This window comes from Heloderma suspectum, chromosome 2, assembly GCF_057233095.1.
Source record: "Heloderma suspectum isolate Gila_16-S chromosome 2, 16-S_ref, whole genome shotgun sequence".
In the NCBI taxonomy this organism is placed as follows: Eukaryota; Metazoa; Chordata; class Lepidosauria; order Squamata; family Helodermatidae; genus Heloderma; species Heloderma suspectum.
In genome coordinates this window covers 201,736,545-201,756,143 of record NC_139459.1, presented here as the reverse complement: position 1 = coordinate 201,756,143, position 19,599 = coordinate 201,736,545, and the positions used below count along the sequence as shown (strand labels likewise).

Below are 19,599 nucleotides of genomic sequence, written 5' to 3'. Positions count from 1 at the left end.
GTGGAGGCTGACCGAGCGAGGGAGTGAGGGGGCAGCAGCAGCGCCCCGCAGCAGCGCCCCCTCTCGTTGCCAGGGCAACGGCACCAGGTGAGCTCCCCTCTCGCCTTCTTTCTAGTGTCTCCTGGCCCCTCGGTTGGGGGGGCCACGTTCTTCTCCTCGCCCCCCAGCATGGAGGGGCGCCCACTTTCCTCTCTCCCTCTCCAGTCCTAAGAGTGGTTGCAGGGATCTGTCTCTCTGTTAGCTGTGGTAAGAGGCATTGTAACTACTACCCTGTGGAGGCCATAGTGGGACAGGCTTCCAGCCAGCAAAGAAGCCTCGCGAGTGTGTGTGTGTGTGTGTGGGGTGGTTTTTAAGGTATAACCTCGTTTTCACTCTCTCTGCTTATTTTGCAGGAAGAGGGATTGATGATGGCTGTAACTTAATCTTCATCAAGGGTAGAGTAATTCTGGAACCTATTGGAGAATATCAGGATTGGGACTGGAGGTCTGTGTGAACCTAAGCCAGAACATCTTGACGTCCCGGGACCGTTTTGGGCACTGGCAGCCCTTGTGTGGCTAATGAGTGCCTCTTCTCGGATGGTGGGGGTCGCAGGAAGCAATGTGTTTGCTGGTGAGCAGATCTCCCATAAGTGCTGTAGTTGCAAAGTCTGTCCCAGTGGAGAGGGGCTGATTTTTGAAGCAACAGAAGCTCCTCAAAAGGCTGAGATTTTAGCCAGCGAACAAAGTGCTAGGGAGGCTCACATTGTTTGGAATGGAAGCTGTAATCAAGATAACGGTAGCTTGCACTTTACTGGCTACCAGACCCCTGGCAATGGAACTGACTCTTGTAATTGCCAGGGAGACATCTCTGATCTCTCTGCAACGTATTCAGAGAAGGAGAATGACTTGTGTGGCTTCACTTGCCAACACTGGCCTTCAGGCCCCAAAGAAAAGGACACATCAAAGCTACTGTTAGGCCAGGAAGAAGATGTTGAGGATGACATGGCATCAAAGGCCAAGGAGGAACTCCCTGACTGCGTTCGGGCTCCCGGTGGAAAGAAAGTTGTCCGGCAGCAAAGGCACCGTTCTGCTGCTAAAGACAAGGGGGAAGGGCGTTTTGCACTACCTGGGGGAAAGCACAGACAGGCTAGGAAGAGGAGTGATGGTGGGCGCCACCATATCCGAGCTGAGCTACTCAAGCATCTGGAAGGGTTTGCCGTGTTCTGTGTCTCCTGCTTCAAACTCTTTATCAGCGTGATTGTGCAGGTCACCCACAGATGTGGCGAGGGTGTGGAAGCTGGTGGGAAGCTACTGTATTCTTGCTGCTCCTTCAGCCCACGTGACCAAGATGCCATCCAAACCAGAGTGCGGGCTTGGATCCAGAATGCAAGGCTGAGCTGCAGGAAGCTGACACGACACCTGGGCGCATGGGTGGCCCTGACTTGCCGCCTGCTTAAGATGCTATGTGCTGTACTCTTCCTGGTGCTCATGCTCCTCCTGGGTAGCCTGAGACTCTGCTGGCGGGTCTCCAAGTCAGCCCTGGTCAGCGTCCTGGGTAAGTTGGCCCACACCAGCCACGGAGCCTGGCTTCTTTCAGCCATTGACCTGCCCCAAATTTGGGCCCTCTTCAAAGAAAGCAGGACTTGCAAGTGGGTGACAGGCCTGCTGCTTAAGTGGCATGCCTCCCTTTCGATGCCCAAAGGATTAAGGACCAACCAGCCAGGGGGCACTGCTTACAATGGGTCTCCTGGTGGATCTGAGCCGTACCAGCCTGGTGAAGAGGTAGCACGCTTGCTGGCTATGGCACATACCCCCGAGGAAGAGCTCAATCCTTTCCAGGTGTTGGGCTTAGAGGCAACAGCTTCAGATGCAGAGCTGAAGAGAGCCTATCGGCACTTGGCGGTATTGGTGAGCATGGTCTTTGAACTGGGGGAGGCTGGTGGTATTTTGAGGTGTGCATGCCTGAGTGGGAAAGAACCACTGTCCAAGAGAGGTGCCTTCATATTTCTCTGTCGCCTTGTGCTGACAAACATTTGCAACTCAAGAATGGAGCTCTGCTCCCTACATGGATTGACAAAGCTATTCGCAGTATTGCACAGCAGTGCAGGAGGGTCTTCTGTTCAGTGTCCATTTATGTGGAGTAGGGAGTTCAGGTGGTATTTCCAGCCAATACTTTAAGCAGTGCCTTAACTTGCTGACTTAGCAGTCCTCTTGAATCCTGTTATCCCATCTTCCATGCATTACTCCCCGCCGCCCCCACAGCTGTGATTATTGTGCTACCTGGGAGGACACAGTTTTGTAATCTGTGAGGCCAGCATTATCACTGACAGTGGCTGGGGTGTCCAAGCCTTTGTGATGGGTTCTGCTAGTTTTTCTTCTTGGGATATCAGGGAACAGCTTGTTGGGGAGTCATATTAAACCTGTCATGTCTTAGTGCCTCAAAGTACTAAGGGTACCCATTAATTTCTTGGGATGCAAAATTCTGGCCTGAACCTTTTTCTGCTCTCCACCACCCATCCCAGCATGAAGAAAATGACTGGAAAAGGACCAGGTGTAGTACAGTTTTGGTGTGGGGCCATAGGCAGACACATAGGAGCTGCATGTGCTGTTAAATTCAGGTGCTGCCTTGATTTGGAACTGCTAACCTCTCCTACTGACTAGAACCGGCCGGCCTCCCTTGTTGCTGGGACTGCTTTTGACAGAAGGCAGCCGCATCGTGTTGCTTCCCTGTTCTGATGGAGGTGAGAACACCTTTCAGGAAGCATATCCTTGCTGTCTGAACTCCTGAACAGAAAACATGCTGGTGTTATGAGCTGGAAGTACTGGTTCAAAACTCAGCACTGCTATGAACTTGCTGGGTTGTCTTGGGCAAACCAGCCCTGCTCTGCCTCAGCCCCCATGATCTGTATGTGATATGTGGATGATAATGCTGGCCAAAAGAGCAGGTTGCCTATTAGGATTACCGAGGTAATGTATGTGATATGCCTTTCCCAAATGCTCAAACCATTGAAATATTATTAATACCACAATACGGGCATTTCTGACTTCTTGTTGGTTTTGCGGGTGGGGTGTTGCACAGGTTCATCCAGACAAGAATAAGCATCCACGGGCAGAGGAGGCCTTCAAGGTACTACGGGCAGCCTGGGATATTGTCAGCAATCCTGAGAGGAGGAAGGAATATGAAATGTGAGTGGGTTGAAATCCATTTGGTCATCTGATGCTTCAGAATGAGAATCTTTCAGGGGCATGATGTTTTACTTGTGAACTGGGAGGGTGTGTAGAGGGAAGTTCTCAAAGTGGAGCCTTTATAGAAAGGAAGATTCCTTGCAAATGAGACCATGAGCATCAGCTCCTTCTTGTGGCAAGACTTGCTAGTGGTTCCAGATGTTTTTAAATACGACCCTGAGCATTGTGTTTACATTGGAAGGACTGGGTGAAATCCTCTCAAATAAATCAATTTCCCTAAAATAGTTAATCTGCCTACATACAACCAAGGCAAGTCTCGTTAAGTGCCTCTCTGAGGGTGATTTCAGAATAAATGGTTCAGTTCTGTTAATACATATGGAAGCACATGTATTCACAAGTGGATAAAGATGATTAGGATACATGAGTTTTGAAAAGGAGCTTGTACCACCAACTGCTCCTTTTTCACCTCTGCTTTTGTCCTCATGGTAATTGGAGGTAAAAGCCAATATTCTGGTGCCATCTTCTCTTTGCTTTTCTCTTCTCTAGAGAGGTTTATAACAGTTGTGACCTTTCCTTGTGTGATGAGGGAATGTATCCAAACTTTAGCAGGAAGTCGAAAGAAATCCAAACCCTCCCCACCTAGAATGGGGCAAGGGTAACACAGAAACAATAATGGCAGAGTACTGGTGCTGATAGGGCCCGATTGTGCTCTTAGCCTAAATACCTTTTGGGGAGAAGACCCAGAGGAGACGAGGTAACACAGGACTTACTAATTCAGACCAGGTAGCTACTGTACTACTTTGACACTCAGCTGTTGTAAATAAGTTTTGAAATCTACTAGTCAGGCTGTAAAACTTGTTTGTTTAGGATGATCAAGTTTTACTTCCTAGTAAATATACTTACTCTTTAGGTTTGTAACGTTTAGTTGGTTAATTGGTTAGACTGATTAAAACACTTTGATCACCCAAAAAGGTGCCCCTGGCTAACTGGGCAGTAGACTTAATTTTTTTTAAATGCTGGTCGTTTTCCCAGTATGAGAAGCAGAATGAGTATGCTGCCTGTATCATGACAGATCCTAGGTATGGAATTAGCAGGACATGGGAGGGGTGCCTAGCCTTGTATGGACCAGTGCAAATGCAGACACAGGAGACAGGGTGGCATATAGGTCAGAGAAATGTGGAAGGCCGGCAATATGTGCTTCAGCATATGGCAGATATTTCTTGCAGCCTGATCCTATCCATGATTATTTGGAAGTAAGTGCTATTGATTTCGAGTAAGTGTGCATAGTATTCCAGCCTTCGTCTGGCATTGTCCAGGCCTCTTCCTTGTATTGGCTCTGCTGCCACTGGCTTATGATTTCCCTTATGATTTCAGAAAACGCATGGCAGAAACAGAGCTGACCAAGTCAATGAATGAGTTCCTTTCCAAACTTCAGGATGACCTGAAAGAAGCCATGAACACGATGATGTGTAACAAGTGCCAGGGGAAGCACAAGTAAGTGGCCAGCTGCTGTTAACGCTGCACTGGCACCACCAATATATCAGGGTGGGTGCAGTAATAGCATTAGCATGTCTGTTTTCCAGAACGTGTGGAATCCCAATTCTTGCTTGGAACTGTTGCGACAAAACCATGCTGCAGGCTACGTACAAGCCTGGTTTCTTGTGAGGATAGCACCAGAGCACAGAGTCCCTGTTCACCCTGAGGTCTCTTGGCAGTTGTGGGGGTGGGATGTCTCTTTCTTGGCAAGACCAAACCCACTGTTTGTAGTCCAGTGTTTAAACTCTTACAGTCGGAGCTTGGTGTATTCCATGCAGTTGTAGGTTCACTACACAAGCACAAAATCTGCTGTAAGATTCAAAATTGATAACCTGAGAATTGAGGCTTCCCTCTCTTTATTTAAGGAAATGCTTCTAAGCAGCCAGGGAAAGTTTGAGCAGTAGCTGGAGAAGCTAGGTACCAGAAAGCAGCTGGGCAGGGTTTTCAGAGGGGGGGGCTTTAATATATGGCTTTGCTACCCCTCCCTGTCTTATGGCTACTTATTCTGCTGGCCATGTAATCCCAGTCTCCATACTTTTCCTTTCCTTCTGATCCTCCATCCCATTACTTGTCCAAATATCTAAATCATTTGAAAGTAAACAAGCTTAAATACATACAAATGACTATAGCTTGTTTGAGCATAGAATTTAAGTTTCTTCCGTGTGATCCATTTTTGGATGCAGAATCTAGTCTCCTTTGAAATTAAGGAAACTTGCTTGTGGAGTAGAGAGTTGGGGTTCCATATTCTAGTACATCAGTCACATGAACCCTGCTCTCTGGCCGCTGATAAGTTCTTTGCTGCAGGAGGTTTGAGATGGATCGTGACCCATTGAATGCCCGCTACTGTGCAGAATGTAGCCAGCTTCATGCAGCTGAGGAGGGTGACTTCTGGGCTGAATCCAGCATGCTAGGACTGAAGATCACGTACTTTGCCATGATGGATGGAAAGGTTTATGACATCACAGGTAATGGCACCACACTGCTGGACGAGGGAAAATGGGAGCAGAAGGTGAGGTGTTAAATGGAGTTTCAGGACTCTTTTTTTCTCCAATTAATCTGGCTTCTAGCTATTCAGGAACTAGGTGCTAATGCCTTAACAGGAATCTTCTATTGCAGGGGTGGGCAACTTGTGGCCTTCCAGATGTTTCAGCCTATAACTCCCATAATCCCTTACTATTGACTATGCAGGCTAGGGCTGATGGGGCCACAATTGCCCATCCATGATCTGTTGTGTTTAGCCTGTGTGGCCTGCTGCATAGATTTTGGGACCTTGGCAAATCTGGGCAATTCCACATTTTGTGCAGAATGTTCTGCGGTAAAAACATGAAGTGTGGATATTTGTATGTGCATCTTCAAACAACCATGTACATGCAGCTGGGAACTCTGACCCAATTAGGGGTTCTCAGATTGCATGTTACAGAAGTGTTATCATCCACACTCTGTTTCAGGAAACATGGCTAGTGGAAAAATTTGCTTGTAAACTAAAAAAGTGTAGGCTTAGCTTTCAATTCAAGCTCAGTGTAGGTTCCATTTTAGGTCTTTCAGTGCCGCTCACAAAGTAAAGTTTAGGTGTAGTCCTTAGTGCAATGTAACCGTCCAGCTTTTACTTCAGTGTTTAGAACTAGAATGTAAGTCTAGAAAAATGCAAATTGAGCAGGCTCATAGTGAGTCAGAGCCTTGAACTCCCAGGGTGGCTGCTACTACATCTTCTCCTTGATCCCTACGTGTTGTCCGTATTCAATTGTGTCCGTTCCTGGGGAGCTCAACTGACCTGGATTTCCACTCACTGGAGTTTGGTGCAGCCCAGTAGTTGAACCACCCCCACCCCCTTAGTTTGTTGTTTTAAATGAGGCCCTTCTAATCTAATTGGCTGCAGCAGCCATTGGGGAAAGCTAGCCAGGGCTATACAAGTAGGACAGGCTTGTGAGGGAGTCAGCTGTACAAGTGTAAGGGCGAGCCTCACTGCTGGAGTCTCTTAACCCAAGTGACAAATCATTAAGGTAGCAAGTGAAACTAATAGGTGCATTAAGCACCCCTGTGAATTTAGCAACAGGGTGAGGCCCGGACAGGCAACCCTTCCTCCCCATTTCTGATAGCAAATAATTTAGCTTTCCAGGTAAACAAATCCAATAAAGAAGGTAAAAAGTCAGAAGGGGCGTCTATCATGCTGAGAATATTTCTGTATTAGGTGATGGAGAACAAAACACTGCTCTATTGTAGATTTCCCCTTTGCAAACCCGGCCTGTTCTTCAGCTAAAATCAAGTTTTCAGCTGCCCATGACTCTAATTTGTGTAAAAGATATTTAGTAAATAATTTTGAAACAACATTAAGCAGACTGGTCTAAAATTATTTGGATCTGCTTTAGACCCTCTCTTGTGAATAGGAACAACAATGCTCACTTCCCAGCCCTGGGGGATTTTTCCATGCTGGTTTATATAAGTAAACATTTTAGCAAGAATTGGGCACCACCAAGTAGAATTAGATCTAAACAATTCACCAGGAAGCATATCCTCTCCAGGGGCCTTTTTAGGAGGCAGGGAGGCAATCAAATCATGCACTTCATCTCAGATTACTGGTTCCCAATCAGGGCAGGAAGACAAAGACAAAAAATCCCTGCCATGAAGGAGATCAGATGGGGTCCCAACAAAAGATTGTCTAAACAAGGCTGAAAAGTGAGCTTGCCACTGTGAGGAAGTAATTTGATTATCAGTAGAGCCATGATGTCTCTTTGTCCCTTTTGTCACTAACATCCAGAATCTAGTTGAATCTCTTTCTAGAATTGCCAGCCCTAGCTCCATCCAGGATTGTCGTACATACTCGTTCTTTTTCTGGCGCAGGAGATTTTTATACTCTTTGCGCAAGCTGATGTAGACAGTAAAATTTTCTAAGGAGTCTTCTTGCCTCAATCTCCTGATTGCTCCTGCCAGCCTATGTTTCTGGGCAGTGCACCGTTTATCAAACCAGCCTTGACTAGTGTGCAGGCCTGGAAAAGGAGCTTTAGTAGTGACCACAAATGGTCTAAGTTCTTTCACTATTTTCCCATAAGTTCCCAGGGGGTCCAGGGAGGTAAAAAATTCCTCTCTCAAAGATAACATCTTGGGGGTTGCTAGAAATAAGTTCATTTCTTCTGGCAGCTTCCCATTCCAACACAGTCTTTTTTCTCCCTGGGTTATTAAATTATTTGCAGAAGCAAAAACGAGGGGAACTTTTCCAGTTGTTAACGAAAGACACATCTGAATTGGCATGTGTTCACTCTCTGGTCTAGTAAGGACTTTAAAATTGTTGAAAAAGAATAGAGCCGATTGTGAGAGGATCATAAATCTATCACACTCCTGCCCCTTGGGCCAATATATGTATATAAGTTCAAATCTGGGTCTATATCTGTCCCATTACATATATATAAGTGAAACTTAACAACAAGAGCAAAGAGGAATCGACCAGCTTTATTAAGCCCCAAATCCTTAGAATTTCTAGTAGGGAGAGAAGCTAGATTGTCTGGAGTAAGTCCCATTTTCTCACTGATTTTACAGCTGTTTTGTCCTATTCTAGCATTCATATCACCTGCTATCAAGATTTTGGGGTCAGCCTGTATTTCAGATAGGGTGGAGAGGGCCCGATCAAGTTCATTCCATATGGAGGTATCTTCATACTTTGAATTCTGCAGGGGAAAATATACATTTACCAAAAAAAAGACCTGAAGGCCAATCCACCTGAAGAATTAAGATGTTACTACTATCGCTTACATCAAGCTGTAAAATATTTGGGTTATTATCCACTGAAACCATAGTCGCTAGACCGCCCCGGACACGGCCTCTACTATCTGATTTCCTAGCTGGTTGGGTATACACAAGGTATCCTGGAAAAGTGGGAACAGTCGTAGTGGTAGCCGAGGTTTCTTGAATAAAAAGAAGTTCAAACTGAGTGCAAATTTTTTTTAAATTCTCATCTACCAGCTTGGAGGCCCATCCTGCAACATTCCAAGAGAGTAATCTAATAGAAATAGCAGTGCCAACCTGTGGAGAGGAAGATAGTCAGCATGGACCAGCCCTGTTAATGCTGACAGCGGCTTGTTTGTGGAGTCCTGTTGCTTCAGATATAATTTCGCTATCCCTATCTCCACATGGCCTGTCTATTGCTGGGGTCTAAGAGGGTGGAGTTGACCGCTGTTCGCATGCGAATTCTAGCCTTATGAAGTGTCCGTCAGCTATACAGTTCTGTGCTGCATGGTTTGAAGGTGTTTTAAGGTGGGGCAGGACAGTGGCCCTTGTTTTCAGAGGCTGTGCAGGAAGGCGGGGTGGTAAATTTATTTCTGCTGTAACTTTTTGAAGTTTGGTTTGAAAGAATCCCAGCTCAGTTAAATTTGATTTTCCTAAAGACGTGAACTAGAGAGGCTCAATAGCAGAAAGTGGCAAGGAGGATGGTGTCAGGCAGTGATGCGGCTGTATTGCGATTTGCTCATCTGCAGCCTTTTTCTCCAAGGAGTTTAAATTAGATGGTTTCAGTAATCCTGTGTGGCTGATATCATCTGATTGTAGAGCTGGAACCTGAAGAGGCTTTTGCGAAGGGTCCAAAGCAGGGTGGCCTTTGGCTAATCTTTTCAACAGTGCATGGAGTCTGGTAGGAATTGACTGTTGTTCCATTACTGGCAGGTCACAGAATGTATCAATTAAAGCTTCTTCTTCAGGTATCACAGAAGTAAATAGTTGTTAAATTGGAGAGAATTCTTCACCAGAGTCTATATCATATTGGCTCTCAGTCCAGTGGGCCATACAGAGAGGGTTCTTATTCGTATGCCTGGTAAAATCTAACTCTTTGACTCTAATCTCATTATCATCATGATCTAGATTTATTAAGTTGTTAGAGTCAAAGTTTATCACAGTTGACTGTTTTTTGACAAAGGGGGTCAGAGTCAGGAGGGTCTCTTGTCTATAGGTGTCAGTATCCTGACATTTCACAGACAATCCTTCAATCAAAGGTTGGGTCCAGATGTTTAAAAAATGTCTTTTCACCTGTATCCCAACATTGGCAAAAGCCCCCCTATATGTGAGGATAGAGTGCACAGTGGAGGTTTTAGCGAAGGTTGTTTTTATCCCAAAATTAGGGTAGTCAAAGGACAGATCTCCAACATCCTCTATGTCAAAAATTGACAGAAAATGTAGCCCTATGTCACTAAGGATTTGTAAAAAATAATAATTCTTTTATACTTTTATTTATTTATTTATTCTTTTATTTATTAAATAATACTGCCCCTTTTGATGTTTCTAGTTTGTTTGACACTATGCCTTCTTTGATGTATAGAGTGTTACCACACCCAGTACAGCCTTCCCTGTCCTTCCTATAGAGTTTTAATCCAGAGATGATTGTATCCCATTGATTCTCTTCATTCCACCAGATTTCCGTTATGCCCATTGTATCTGTGTTCTCCTTTAAGCCCAAGTACTCCTCGAACTCTTCCATCTTGGCTCAGAGGCTTCCACCATACACATACAAACACCTATTGATCCCATGGAGGAATCTGTCTCTGGCATGTGTATTATCCCCTATGCCCTTCAGCCTCTTTGACTATCAAGTTTTACTGTATGCTCATAGCCCGTTTTCATCCTGACCCCATTGGGGTAACCAAACATTATCACCTCTGAATACCAGCTGCTGGGGATCACAAGTGGGAGGGTTGCCTTCAAGTCCTGCTTGTGGGCTTCCCATAGGCATTTGGTTGGCCACTGTGGGAACAGAATGCTGGACTAGAAAGGTCTCTTATGTTCCGCACCAGTGTACACACAGGAAAGATGTTTGCTGTGTAATGTAGAACTGCTCTCTCATATCTCATTTCAAATGTGGGAATAATTTGAACCTCAAAAGGCTGCCATGAGAGCAAGAGAAGGAGTTTAAAATACTGTCACTCTAAAAGTGCCATGTGAATGATAAATTATCCTATTGCACAGGTTGCATTTGATGTCTAGGAAGAGAGTGCAGATTCTAAGGACACTCCTGTCTTCCTTCTGAGGCAGATACTTCTCACCACCTTATAAATGAGCTCTTTTACTTTTTATGTGCAGAATGGGCTGGTTGCCAGCGAGTGGGAATCTCCCCAGACACACACCGGGTTCCATATCACATATCGTTTGGATCAAGGGGCTCTGGAGGACGCCAGAGGTTAGTGCTGAATGATGATTGTTGGTTTCTCTCTAGAAATGTCTGTCCCCATTGTCAGAGCAGAGATTGGTCCTGTCTAAGATCTGATGTATCTTTAGGCTTTGTGCACTCTAATCCAGAGATCTTTGTACACTTACATACTGTATATCTTATGTGAGTGGAGACTCACATTCAGTTCTATGGTGGGATTTGATCTGTGCATTCAAAATATTCTGCTCCTTCCTTTGATGGGGAGTGTTGGGCATTCAGAGTGAAATGGGACCAGCAAACCTAAACCACAACAAGGTTTGCAGTGGTGGTTGTGTTAAAACACTCTATGTGTGCACGCACCTACACAGCAGTTCTAAGCACTTAGCAGACGTGTCTTCAGTTTTCTCTGCAGCTCTGAGTCTAGGACTCCTTTCCCCCGATCGCTGGAAATTCATATAGGAGGATTTCCATTGCAGCTGCCAGATTCTGCTGGTCAGTTACAGTCATGAAGGATTCCAGATAATTTGCCTCTAGCTCTTGTGGATGAGTGAGTTTAGTTGTGGCCTTGTCTCCTCTTCCAGTATGTTAACTGACTGGTACACTTCAGGGTCCCTGAATACTTCATACTGAATACTTCTCTTCCAATATTGGTACACTTCAGGGTCCCTGAAAGTAGTATACTGATCAGGATGTTGAATATTCCTTGGTCTGGAGGAGTCAGAAGGGTTTTTAGCTATAAAGGTTTGTGCGTAGGTGCCTGATTCTTCTTCTAAAACCCTTCTAATAATAAGAGGTCATTTCCTCTGTGGTGAACAGTGTTCTACTACAGCTGTGAACCCTGAAGCCTGCCTTCCACCTCCCACTTTACCATAATACCCAACACCTCCGCCTTTTGCAGTCAGGGCTGAATCTGATTATTTTGTTCTCCCCTTCCTCTGCTCTCTTCCTCTCCCCCCTCCCCACCAAGAGCTGCTTCGGATGGGAGCCCTACTTCAGCTGCAGAACTACAGGACTTCTTCAACCGTATCTTCCAAGGGAATCATGGACAGATGCCGAATGGGAACTTTTTCAGCACGCCCCAGCCATCATCCCCAGGGAGTGTGCCAACCCCTCCTGCCCATCCATCAAAGGTGGACAGTACCTCCCAGAAGGGAGACTCAAAGCAGAAACGGCGGAAGAAGGTGCGACGTCCCTTTCAGCGCTGAGGATGCAGTTGAGCGGGAGTAAAATCTCCCAGGCTTGCCTGGATGCCAGGCTGTTTGTCAGGTAGCAAAAGGGCTGTTTCAAAAGGGGAAGTGTATTCTTGTTAGCGTCAAAAATCCAGATGACTCAGGCTCCTTTGGACTAATCCATAACCCAGTAACTTCTGGCTGGAAAAAGACACTCTCCACTGCGATTGTTGACATGGATCCTGTGATACCAAAGAACTCCAGTGGAAGGTTTCCTGAAAGCATCATAATGATCTGGCATGGCCAGGTGTGGGGTGTTGGTAGTGCAGAGTATATTGAGCCATGGGATAATTTAAGATGACTTTAATTAGATGCTTCTATAATTGTTCAGCATTCCCTCTTCAGCAGGCGTATGACTACCACTGATGACGTTAGCCAATTATTTATCTTTTGTTTGTCCACAAGGATGCCTAGACTGGAACCTCTTCTGATTTACTCCACTTGTCCTGCTATCATCAGCCTTTTAGTTCATCTGGGACTTGGAGAAAAGTTGAGTCTTACAAAGTGGCTAATTGTCCAGGAAAGGCTTGGCCTGTGGTAATTTTTAAAGTGTGCAGGAAATTACCCCCTATTTGTTGTGCAAGATCAGCAACTATCTTCTTACACCATGCTGGGTGTTCTACCAACTCTAATAGAAGAGATGAAGGCACCCTTCTCCCCACCTGCAACATCCTTGCTAGAAAATATTAATTCATTACCTATCGTGCAAAGGAACCCAACGAGACCCTAAACTTAGTAAAGTTAGGAGGAGATGAAGACACACCCCCTAGTTATTATTGCAGGGGCTGCACAAACACAGTGCAGATACTCAGGATTATGCCAAGCAGGCTTTTTGAGTCTCAAATCTTCCATGGTTCTGTTGCAAGACTACTGAGTTGAGGTGTTCTGCACTACCCCATGGTTAAAGAGAAAATGGCCACTTCTGGCTCTGAATGTAAAGTGACTGTCTGAGAGATCCAAATCGCTGTCTTTCTAAGGTGCTTGGTTTGCTCTTCTCTGATCCTGGCAAGCACATGGTTTGTCTGTGCTGTCCCAGGACTGTGGTCAGACCAGTTAAGAAACTGGTGGATTAGGCCCCAAGATTTAGAATGGACAGTTAGCTCTGTAACTGGCCAACCTGTTTTATTGAAGGTTACTTTTTTAAAAGTTCATATTTGTATGTACGTACATATATTTAATACCATGTGTATTCCCCTTTCTATAAATACATATAAATGCCTTGGAGAGTCTGGCTTATCCTTTAATTCTTACCTATTTCATGCACAACACAACTACACATTTTAGGAATTTCTTGCCCCCCTTTTCTCCCTGAGATAACTAACAAGGAGATAACTAACATTAGCCTTTGATTCAACTTACAATGAAAATAAAGGGCATCAGCTGACAGGTGGGGCTGTTCATATCATGGTACTTACAAGCCCTAGATTCAAGTACTTACCACTGAAGAGGCATGTATCCAATAACTACAATTACTCCATTGGTGGAGTATGTGTAAAAATTTTGTGGCCGTCAGCCTGTGATGCATTTTACAGAGAGATTGTGAATTATGGTACAGTTATGCAGGCCTAGTTAGGGTGGCTAAAGAAAGTGAACTTGGGAGCATGAAGGGTTTTAGTTTATTTAACATCTATAACTTGCTTTTTCATTTAAAAACTAAAGCAACATCAAAGTGATGGGATTTTGTCACCTTTTGCCCTTGTGTGTTAGGGCAGAGTATAACAAACCAATTTTCTTCGTTCATATGGGCGTTACAGAGGTTCAGTTGTCGATCGTTCTCTCCTGCCCATATTGGAGTCTAGAATTTGGGTTCACAGCACGTCAGGGAGGAGCACAAGCGCCCGACTCGCTGCACCATGCTGATGGGAGGGCTGACTGATTTTCTCCCTGCAGTGGAGCTTTTCATAGAACAGCAGCCCATTGTCAAACCAACAAAGAAGGGAAAGGACTAGGGCTAGTGTGTGCCTAACATCGCACGAGATGTTTTCACCAATTTGCCCTTTGGCGCTGCAGCACACCCTGCTATTCCCATGTGTCTCTGCCACCCCTGTCAACTGTCCTGCATTCTGGCCTGCAGCTCAGGCTATTTCTGTCCTGGTTTCTGTCTGACTGGACTCCTGTCATTCGAAGAAGGATTCATGGAGGGCTTGTTGTAGGGTCCAAAGGAGAAGAAGAAACATGATGGTTCATAATGCTGTTTGCTGATATGAAAGAACTTGCTCATCAGCAAGTTCTTAGAGAAGTCCTGCCTCATGACCTGCTCCAGCCTGTTGTGAGGGGAGGGATCCTGCAGGCCTGGCTTGTCTTCCTGCTATACCTTTCCTTGCTCGGTGGTTGTAAAGGGATTTAACTGATACTACCAGGGTCCAGATTTAGGACCTACTGCAAGTTTGACAGGCCTTCCCCCACCTGTTTATCTGGTGTTCCTCTGTCCTGCTTGCCCTTTGGGTTAGTTACCCATTCATGTTGTTGGTTTTTATTTTTTCTTGTATCTCTTTAGATGGAAGTTTACTTCAGATTAATGCTCAAGCCATACATTACCTTAAAAAATGAAGTGATCCAATAGGTAACTGGGGCTGCAATCTTAGACACACTTTCCTGAATGTCTGATTGGACTCAGTACTACTTACTTCTGACTAAGCATGCATAGGATTGTGTTGTATCTGTTAAAATATTAGTTTCTGGGTAGTGGTTGCTTCTCCTTGATGCCTGGCTTCTAATGTTGCTTTCTCCTAGTCTGGTCCAGCCTGTTTTGGACTCTTGAAGGATAAAATTGAACTGTGACAATTCTGCATTTCAGTACCTATTTCCTCACTTCTGTAAGCAGTAACAATTTTGCAATGTGTGCATCGCTGATATTCACCAGAAGGTGGTGCACTAAAACCTATTATAGGAAAATGAAACTAACTACACAGCCAGTGGTCAGGGGTGTCCCCAAAGCTGTTTCCCGGATCAAAACGTTATGTCTTGCAAGAAACTCCCTTATTTTATAAAGATTTTGGTGAATAAATATCCTACCATATCATAGGCCCTCATCATGGAACCCCCAACAAAACTTCCAAGATATACATCTCCATAAGACGTAAAAACTGAACAAAATACAACAAAACGATAGCACCAAAATGGCAGCATCAAATGAGAAACTCCCCCATTCTAAAGCATGTTGTTAGAATGTATAAGATGCTGTGCTGGCTCTGTGTCAAGTGCATGTATTATTAGACTTCAGAAGGTTCTGTAGTGGACAGATCGGTAGGACTACTTACTTCCATTTAGGGTTAATCATCACTTGTATCAAGGTATCGACAGGGAGCCAATAAATGCATACACATATTGAGAATTGCAACAAGATGTGTTCAATGGTGGGAATTAACTGGAACAAGAACTCCCTTAAAAAAAAAAGTAACATGCAGTCTTCATGGTGTGGGGGTGCAGGAAGGGACAAACACTTCTTCAGCATGGTTGTTATTTGGAGATGGCCAATATCCAATAGTATCAGGTGAATGAGTTTGATATTCTGTGTTTCACCTCTTCCTAGCTCCAGGCTCAGTAAGTAGCAACCAATGTATTAGTAACGTATGAATGCAAACAGAAGTATAGTTTGGGTTTGTTATTTCAGGTACTGCCTAAACTCTTGTTGGACATTTTTAAGTTAACTTTGTATTTTAACAAATCCAACTGGGGTCTTGAGTGCTGAGAAGAAATTGGACTAGGTTAAGATAATTAAAAGTAGTGACTTTTCTGTCATTCTGGCAGGCCATTGCCTCTTACTCATAGTGGTTTTTACTCTGAACCTCAAAAGATTCAGAAGAGTGGGTGGTGGAAACAAGCTTTTCTAAAGTCATGCTGAGGGATTTAGTAAAGCCAAGAGGTCCAATTCCAGGGCAGAGTTGAATTTGACTCGCCAGGACTGAGCCCAGGAAAACCATCTATCCACCTCCCTTGCTGCAAAAATTAATTTGGAGCATGCAAGCTCGGCCACTGATGTAGCTACTTAAAGGTATATCCCCAAATCCCTATTAACATCTCCTTTTAGTCAACTGCTCTGCTTTCTCTGAAAAATTGCTTCAAACATTATTCTGGGCCCTGCCACTTGACTCCCATATTATGAATTACACAGTGACCTCACATGTGCAGGCTGGATGAACTCCTCTGCTACTGAGTACTTTCCATTTTCTCCCCTGCATCTGGGATTAAGAGGCAGGAGTTGAAAGCAGGTGTTAGACCTCTGTACCTCTCATTGTGCAAAACAAGCACTGTTTTAAGGTAGGGTGAGAAACTTCCCCCTTTGGTCCTTTGGCACACATGGGCTATTGGATAGAGCTGTTGCTAATTCCTTACTTATGACTAGCTAGTCAGTGAGAATGTAGAGCTCCAGCCCAAGACTGCCCAAAGGGAACTTCAGCCAGCACCGTTTCTGTTAGAGCTGAAGAATAGAAGTGACATGTCTGTGCAGGCCCAAATATCTGCATGCTAATAGAGCCTCTTTTGTGGATATTATATGTAACTAGCAAAAAGTCTACCAAATGGAGAGAATATGGATGTATGGAGTAATGGCTAGTCATTGCTCATCTGTTTGTGTCCATAGATATTATTGACCCCTTGCTTCCAGCCTTTTCCCCTTTCCTTAGGATGAGGTAACACGGCTAGGCATACAAATACAAGTAGCTTATTCTAGCTAAGCTGCTGTGCAGCTATAAGACTGGTAATTATGCAAATAGGTCTGGATGGGGTTGGAATTTGTGCAACTGCGACTGCTGCTGTCACAAAGACCCTAATGCCTTCCTAAAGCAGGGGAAGGTGGTGATAGTTCCCTATACCGCTCCTAAGAGGAAGGGGCATGTATGGAGGTGGGATGAAAGGTTGCAGGTTCCACTCCCTTCCCCATCAGCTTTCTAGCAACACCTTTCCCACCCACACTGACAAATTGGTTTAGGAGGAAAGGTGGACAGACAGATTCAGAGATGTGGGACATGATTTTAGAATATACTGGTAGCAGGTTTTTATCTGTCTATACTTAGTAAACAAGGCCAGTTAGCTCATGGATATTGTTAGCTTCACAAAATCTACCCTGTGGAAAGCAAAAGTGGGTGTGGAGGATATTAAAATACAAGTTGGTCCTGCAACAAAATGTTGCAGCATAGAGAGTTCCTATTCAAATTCCAGCCAGCCATGCCCTTTTGCAATCCACTCCATTCCATCCACTCCCCACCCAGTTTTCTGTTTTTTTCACTGTTCTGTGGCCGTTGAACATGCTCAGTCTTCATTGGGCTGGTTTTTGGTTCCCCTAAAGTTTTTTTTTTTGTACTTCTGCAAATCTTGGGGTTCCCCAAATGCTGCTGATGGTGTTGTTCTGGCTACATAAGCATCAGCACTCAGAGAATGAGTTCACTATTAGTATATATTATATAATGTCAAGTGAGAACAAAAGCACAAAAAGCAATCACTGAACGTTGCCATGGGAGTATGGTGCCAAATTGTTGCACACCTTATGTGACATCTTCATGAAAGTGTTGTGGGTTTCAAAATGTGTCATGGTTTTTATTTTTTAAAGTGGCTTTTCCAGTTATAATGTGGAGCCATATTACATCCAGTTTTACATTAGCTGCCTATTTTCTGTCAAGCTGAATTCAAGTTACCTGTGCTTAACTTTCAAAGCCCTAAATGGCTCGGGGCCCAAATATCTGAAGGAGGGCCTCCTCCCATATCAACCTGTCTGTGCATTAAGATAATCAGAGAAGGCCCTTCTCTGTGTTCCACAGAAGTACATTTTTCATCTACAAAAGACAGGGGCTTCTCTGTGGTGGTAACCTAACTTTGGAATACCCTCCGTGGGAGATATGCCTGGCACCAACATTGTACTCTTCAGTGCAGGTTAAAACATTTTTATTTGCTCAGGCATTTTAAATTTAAATTTGTATTTTAACTGGTTGAAATAGATTATATGTCTCTTAATTTTACTGTATTGAATATTAGGTTTTTATGCTCCTTTTAATTATATTGAATATTTGATTTTTGTGTATACCAACCTGAAATTCTATTTTGGTTGAAGATGTGGTCTGTATATTTTTAAAATAAAATAAATGCCAAAGCCCGCCTGACTTCCAGGTCACTGCCCTAGGTTGCTCAAGCAACCTATGAGGGTAGCCTTAATTGGACAGTCTAATGCCTTTGCAAGAAATACGGCCCAAGTCTGAAGTGCACTCACCTCCATATAAATCAGTAGGATAAAGCACCTGGGTATCCTTATAGCCTCTCTTGTTCTGGGAGCCACTACTTGGTTGCCCCATGGAAGTCTAGATTTTGTCAGACTTAATCAGACAACCCAAACTCAGTCAAGAAGCCAGGAACCTCTATAACGTTCTTATTCAATCCCCAGAGCCAAACCATTAAATCCTTTGTTTTACCCCATTCTGAATACAGGCCAAGTCTCTATCTCTGTTGTGCTCCTAGCCTGAGCTCTGATAACTGCCCTTGAATCTAGTCACCATGCGAACTTTTCTAGAGGAGATCTTCCACAGAACTGAAGCACTCAGACGCGCTTTGTGTCGACTCTGAGATCCTCCCAGGGATTGCCTGGTAGGCTGCTTATTCGCTGGGATTCACAGCTCTTTCCCTCTCTTGGGTTGAACCCATGTTGCCAGGACCAAAACTTTACTTCTTGCTAGTGCTATTTTCCTGCTTCATATGCCCAGATAGAACTTCACCCTCATGAAGCACCTGGTGCTGCATTTAGGCAGTTGTGCTGCTAGAAACTTTGCCTATCTAGGGGTATTCAAGGGCTACTTTGCATATGCAGCTGCATCAGTGAGGCTACCGAAAGTTGTGGCTTTGCCCCCTAGAGAAGGCTGTGTCTCGCAGTGGGAGCACATGGTGTGGCTGTTAAGGATTGTTGGCTTTCAGCTCAGTGGAGCCCCCTTCCTATAGCTGAGCTGAGAGCTGAGGATATCATGTTAGGGTTTCCATGGGATCCCATGCTAGGCACATCCAACAATTACCTAGCTTCTTTCCCTTCTCTCCTTCCCTCAACCCCCTTCTCTCTCTCTCTCTCTCTCTCTCTCTGTGTGTGTGTGTGTGTGTGTGTGTGTGTGTGTTTGTGTTTGTGTTTGTGTTTGTGTGTTTGTTATTTTTCTTGGGCTAGTCAGGGACCATGGAGGGGCATTGCTTTATAGTTCTTAATTCCAAATTCTATTTTTGTAACTGCATTCCATGGCACGCAAGGCTCAGGGGTTCTTACTAATGGCTTAGGCAGCCATCTGTCCCCCACTATTGCCTCTATCAGCCTTCATCTGCATGGGAACGAAGGCCACTGTACACAACAGTGCTTTTCTAGCCCATGTACATTTCCCCATTGTGCATGATGAACTGGTATCTAAAGGTCCTGAGAAGTCCAAATAGTCATTGCTCATTGTGGGTTTCGAAATGACAGTGACCAACTAGGAAGTGGAGTTCTCTGTGTTCCCTTTCCTCTGAAACAGGTAAATACACCTACTCTCATCTTATTTATTTTTCTTTCTCCTGATATTGCTCTAAACATTTATATACTCTACCC

At 44.5% G+C, this 19,599-nt stretch overlaps 1 protein-coding gene across 1 annotated transcript; it reads left to right on the top strand.

The window, feature by feature from the left end:
* The first annotated feature begins 3 nt into the window (after positions 1 to 3).
* DNAJC14 (DnaJ heat shock protein family (Hsp40) member C14) lies at positions 4 to 13,271 on the top strand. The gene is made up of 7 exons (XM_084837329.1): positions 4 to 87; positions 393 to 1,886; positions 3,058 to 3,164; positions 4,539 to 4,658; positions 5,505 to 5,665; positions 10,758 to 10,854; positions 11,792 to 13,271. Exons 2-7 carry the CDS (start codon positions 558 to 560, stop codon positions 12,027 to 12,029), a joined length of 2,052 nt encoding a protein of 683 aa, XP_084693455.1. The 5' UTR covers positions 4 to 87; positions 393 to 557; the 3' UTR covers positions 12,030 to 13,271.
* The last annotated feature ends 6,328 nt before the right edge of the window (positions 13,272 to 19,599 follow it).